General features: G+C 37.9%; 1 protein-coding gene across 1 annotated transcript in view; it reads right to left on the bottom strand.

Moving 5' to 3' along the window:
• Positions 1-5125, bottom strand: part of LOC107689949 (ribosome biogenesis protein BMS1 homolog) — a 22181-nt gene that overhangs the window by 14664 nt on the left and 2392 nt on the right. The window contains exons 5-10 of the mRNA XM_016488136.1: positions 3086-3274; positions 2866-3008; positions 2646-2767; positions 1556-1749; positions 1183-1322; positions 460-1025 (exon numbers count right to left, since the gene is read on the bottom strand). Of these exons, the coding sequence (XP_016343622.1) occupies positions 460-1025; positions 1183-1322; positions 1556-1749; positions 2646-2767; positions 2866-3008; positions 3086-3274 (1354 nt within the window). The remainder of the gene's footprint in view (positions 1-459; positions 1026-1182; positions 1323-1555; positions 1750-2645; positions 2768-2865; positions 3009-3085; positions 3275-5125) is intronic.

Below are 5125 nucleotides of genomic sequence, written 5' to 3'. Positions count from 1 at the left end.
CACACACACACACACACACACAAAAAACACATTCAACATATTCAGAAGGGGCTTTCAGAGCAGTAAAATTCTATAATAATAAAAGAGCACTAAGGAGAGCCTGGGGAAAATTAGTATGAATAAAATGCAGCTTATGGGATCATTTAAAGGATAGGAAACACAAAAAAATTATCTACTTTATAATTGCCAAAACTGAATTAAATTAAATTGAATAACATTATTTCGAAACAAATAATAAAATCTGGTAACATTGGGAGTATTTGGGAGAATATAACTGTTTACAGTTTCTGAACTAATTGAATTTAAATATTAATTAATAATTATTTTTTAATTGATAACTGATATTATTTATTAATTTAATGTGTTAATTGATATTATTAATAAAAGTAGGCACTAAATTATGTCTGTTTTCAACTTCTGAGCTGAACATTCAGAAATTGTGAATCAAAGAAAAAGTACCTGCAGTTTCATAACCCATCTCTGCATCATCTGTGTCTATCTTTTCTTCCTCTGGATGCTTGGAGGACATCTTTGATTTCACAGTCCCATCTCCGTCTTCATCCATATCAGAATTGTCTTCTTCATCCTCATCATCCTCCTCTGAGCAGAGACCAGAATCTGGACCCGAGCTTCTTTTTGTAGGCTCCCCTTTTTCCATTTCCTCCTTTTCTTTGTCACCCTCCTCCTCCTCCTCCTCTTCACTTTCATCTTCTTCAGTTTCCTCTCCTTCACTCTTTTCCAGCTCATCATCACTATCAGCAAATGCAGGCATCTCCACGGGTTCCTCAAACTTCTGTTTCTTCACAGGAGGAGCTGCTGTCTCAGCTGCTTTATCGTGCTGTTTTAGTGTTGTCACCCCCTCTTCATCCTCATCCTCATCCTCATCGTCCTCTTCTTCCTCATCCTCCTCTTCTTCGCTCCCTTGCTCACCATCATCATCTTCATCTTCATCAGCAAAAACAGCTCTCCTCCTCTCTCTCTGTGCTCTCTCATCCCATTCCCGGCTTTCCATAGGTTTCTGCTTCCTGACGATTAATACAGAGAACATCAAACGAGTGCATAAGAAAAAAGCCAAATGTGTTTTTGTTATCAATCTCTGATGTCATTTCTGGGTGCTCAGGTACTGGGGCCATCCTTGAATACATTACAACAATATAATCAGAGTTGTTTAGCAAAACTTACTCATTTTCCTGCACCTCCTCTGGTGTCAGCGCAGCAGTTCCTGTGAACAGTGACACTTTGCTGGCAGCCATTTTTGCATCCAAAGTGGCTTGTGTTCCAATAAGAGACTGAACAAGTTCAGTGGTGGGCCACACCTCCTCCTGGGACAGACATTTCTCACACCATTAAAACACTTAATATCCATCAGATCACAAATCGTCTTTAAACCTCAAGGTCATATTCACTGATGGAACAAAATTGAGTGTAAAAAGTGTTATTACTTGGTGTAATAAGCTGTGACTGCCCTGTAAACTGCAGACATTATTGCGTCTGGTATTAAATCTACTGTAGGTAATGCTGTCATGGGGGGGATGTGCTGAGACTGAAATCTGACCTGCTGGTGGCTGGCATGTCCACTGGGCATATCGATGTAGACGGCGTCCTTATCATACACCAATCCCCCTACGCCGGCCATGGGGGCGTACAATAACCGTTCCTTAACATTCAGCGCTCTCTTCTTAATCACCTCCGGTAGAGGGCAGGGGTCCAGGAGGAAGCTAACATCCGCCACAGAGAAGTCGCCCACACCTATAGAGGGAGTTATATCACAATGAACAGTAGTTCTAAGCAATATAATCATGCATTGTTAGCGCAGCAAAATAAATACAGTAATGTTCAAAAGTTACTGAAGTCTCATATGCTCACCAAAGCTGCATTTAGTTGATCAAAAATACAGTAAAAACAGTACTATTGTAAAATATTATTACAATTTAAACAGTTTTCTATTTTAATGTATATTAATAGGTTATTTATTCCTGTAATGGAATAGCTGACTTTTTAGCAGCCATTACTACAGGTTTCAGTGTCACATGATCCTTCAGAAATCATTCTAAAATGCTGATCTGGTGCTCAAGAGACATTTCTTATTATTACCAATGTTAAAAACAGTTGTGCTGCCTAATACTTTTGTGGAAATTGAGATTTTTTTTCAGGATTTTTTAAGTAATAGAATGTTCAAAATAACAGTATTTGAAATAGAAATCTATTGTAACAAAAAAAAGGTTTCCATAGTCAATATGTTGTTGCTGACATGAAAGGCTGAGTGTTCAATCCATTGATTTTTGGTGCAAATTCATCTGTCAATACCAGATGCCAACATGGACATGTTGTGTGACTTGCCCTCATCCTTAAAAATCATGAACAAAACGTAAAAGAAAACAACCAACACAGATTACATTAAATTCAGATTCTCTTGCAGCAAATATGTTTTGCGCTTACCACAGTGTGTATTGTGCAGCAAATTATTAGCTGACAAGAATAATTAAAATTGACCAAATTCAGTTTTGTAAAACAGAAAATATTGGGTTGCCACATGTACAATGTAAAATCTGGTTCCTGAAGCAAAACCTGTTTACAATTACAAAAAAAAAAAAAAAAAACCTCAGTATCTATGAAGAATTTTGCAAACATAAATTATATCTTACCAGGAATGTGGACCTGGCATTTATTCTTCAAGAATGTCCCACGTAGGTAGCCGTACAGAGAAACGGTTCTGTCACATTTGGGATTTAACCTAATAGCCTCAGGATCAGTAAGATCTTCCATACTGTCCAGGAAAAAAAAACAATCAAATAATTGCCAGTTATAAAAGGCAACATAAACTTAGAAAGATCATAAATAATAGAAAGACTTAAGTACACTCACCGGTCAGCCACCACATAAGGGTGAGAAGTCCTCCAAACAAGAGGTCTGAACTTCATGACTGAGATGAACCGCCCAAGATTTTTAACTTCCTGTGTCTGGTACTCTCCATACACCATTCCAGACAGGTAAAAGAGCTTGGCACCCTGCAAGACTTTTTTGTTCAGACACTAGACAGTCCAGTTTAAAGATATGTCAGTTATATATCAGGCTGTTGACATACCTGGTAAACTTCAGTCCAGAAGCGGTGTTTGAGGCGTTTCTTTGTTTTGCTGAGTGTCTTGTTGTTCTTAAAAGTGTCCAGATGTGTGAGGACCCCCATGACCCGAGGGAAGCCATGAACTTGGCAAATGTTCAGGAACTCAAAGGTCTCCATTTCAAAGCCAAAACTTGCATCTATCAGCATCAGAACCTAATAAAGTCAAAATATCAATAATGCCTTACTGGAAAACATAACATTAACACATATAAGTAATAACACAGTCTAATAAAAATGTTTAATTTTAGTTTGTAGTTACCAGATTAGTACTGCTTCTGCATGTACACTAGTGTTCAAAGGTTTGGGGTCAGTATGCTTTTTTTTTTTTTTTTTAAGAAATTACTACTTTTGATCAGCAAGGATGCATTCATTTGGTCAGAAGTTACAGTAAATACTTTTATAATGTTACAAAACATGCTGTTGAGCTTTCTATTCACCAAAAGAATCTTGAAAAGATGTATCACTGTTCCCACAAAAATATTAAACAGAACAACTGTTTCAACATTGATAATAATAGTAAATGTTACTAGAGAACCAATCAGCATATTTTAATGATTTTTGAAGAATCATGTGACACTGAAGACTGGAGTAATACTGCTGAAAATTCAGTTTTGCCATGACAGGAATACATTTTATTGTATATACCATACTAAATATACAGTGGGTATAGAAAAAAAAATCACCCCCCTTTAAAATAATCACATTTTGTTGCTTTTCAGCCTGAAATGAAGATGGACACAGGTTTTGTTTTATCCAGCTGTATTTACTCAGTGCAACTTATAACATCCAAGTGATAGATATAACACCAACATGTCAGGAAAAAAATAAAACAATAAAAAACAGAATCACTGAGCTGGAAAAAGGATCACTCCCCTCCTAAAAATGACTTGTAAACTCAATCAGGTGTAGCTAATCACCTTCTCAATGGCACGCAAAGTCATTTGACTTTCAACTGTGATTAGCTGTGGTTATTATGATTAGCTCAGCATGAAAAGAGCTTTCCTGGAGCATTTCAGTCCTTGGTAGTGCAACTGAAGCAAACAATCAACTATGGGTGGCAAGGCACTGTCAAAAGACCTCCGGGATAAAGTTGTGTATAGGCACTAGTCAGGAGATGGATACAAAAAATGTTTTTCAAAGGCTTTATCAATGCCTAGAAGCACAGTGAAGTCCATTATTATTATTATTATTAAGTGGATGGTATTTGGTACAACACAGACCCTCCCTGGATCACAGAGTCACTCCAAACTGGATGAAAGAGCCAGGAGGAAACTGGTCAGAGAGGTGACCAAGAGGCCTAAAGCAACTCTGAAGCAGTTGCAGGAATTTATGACAAAGAGTGGTCATTGTGTGCATGTGACAACAATATCACAAATTCTCCACAAATGTGGCTTGTACGGGAGGGTTGCAAGAAAAAAGCCACTCCTCAAGAAAGGCCACATGCAGTCATGGCTGAGCTTTGCCGAAACACACCTTGAAGATTCTGAGGCACATGAGACTAAAATTGAATTCTTTGGCCTCAACACCAAATGATATGTCTGGCGGAAATCCAATACAGCTCATCATCCAAATAACAGCATTCCTACAGTAAAGCATGGAGGTGGTAATATCCTGTTATGGGGGTGTTTCTCTGCAGCAGGGACTGGAGCACTTGTCAGAATAGAAGGAAAAATGGATGGGGCAAAATACCATTAAATTCTTGAATAAAATCTGCTGCCCTCTGCCAGAAAGTTGTCAATGAAGACAACATGACATTGACCCAAAGCACACAACAAAACTGACCACACAGTGGTTAAAGGAGAAAAAGATGAATGTCCTTGCATGGCCTAGTCAGAACCCAGACTTAAACCCCATTGAAAATCTGTGGAATGACTTGAAGACTGCAGTCCACAAACGCTCACCATCAAATTGAACTAAACTTGAGCAGTTCTGCAAAGAATAGTAGGCAAATAATGCAAAGTCTACATGTGCAAAGTTAGTAGAGACATATCCCAACAGACTAAA

This window comes from Sinocyclocheilus anshuiensis, unplaced genomic scaffold (genome assembly GCF_001515605.1).
Source record: "Sinocyclocheilus anshuiensis isolate Anshui unplaced genomic scaffold, SAMN03320099.WGS_v1.1 scaffold1541, whole genome shotgun sequence".
In the NCBI taxonomy this organism is placed as follows: domain Eukaryota; kingdom Metazoa; phylum Chordata; class Actinopteri; order Cypriniformes; family Cyprinidae; genus Sinocyclocheilus; species Sinocyclocheilus anshuiensis.
Note: the sequence above shows the minus strand (reverse complement) of the source record. Positions and strands in the feature narration are given on the sequence as shown.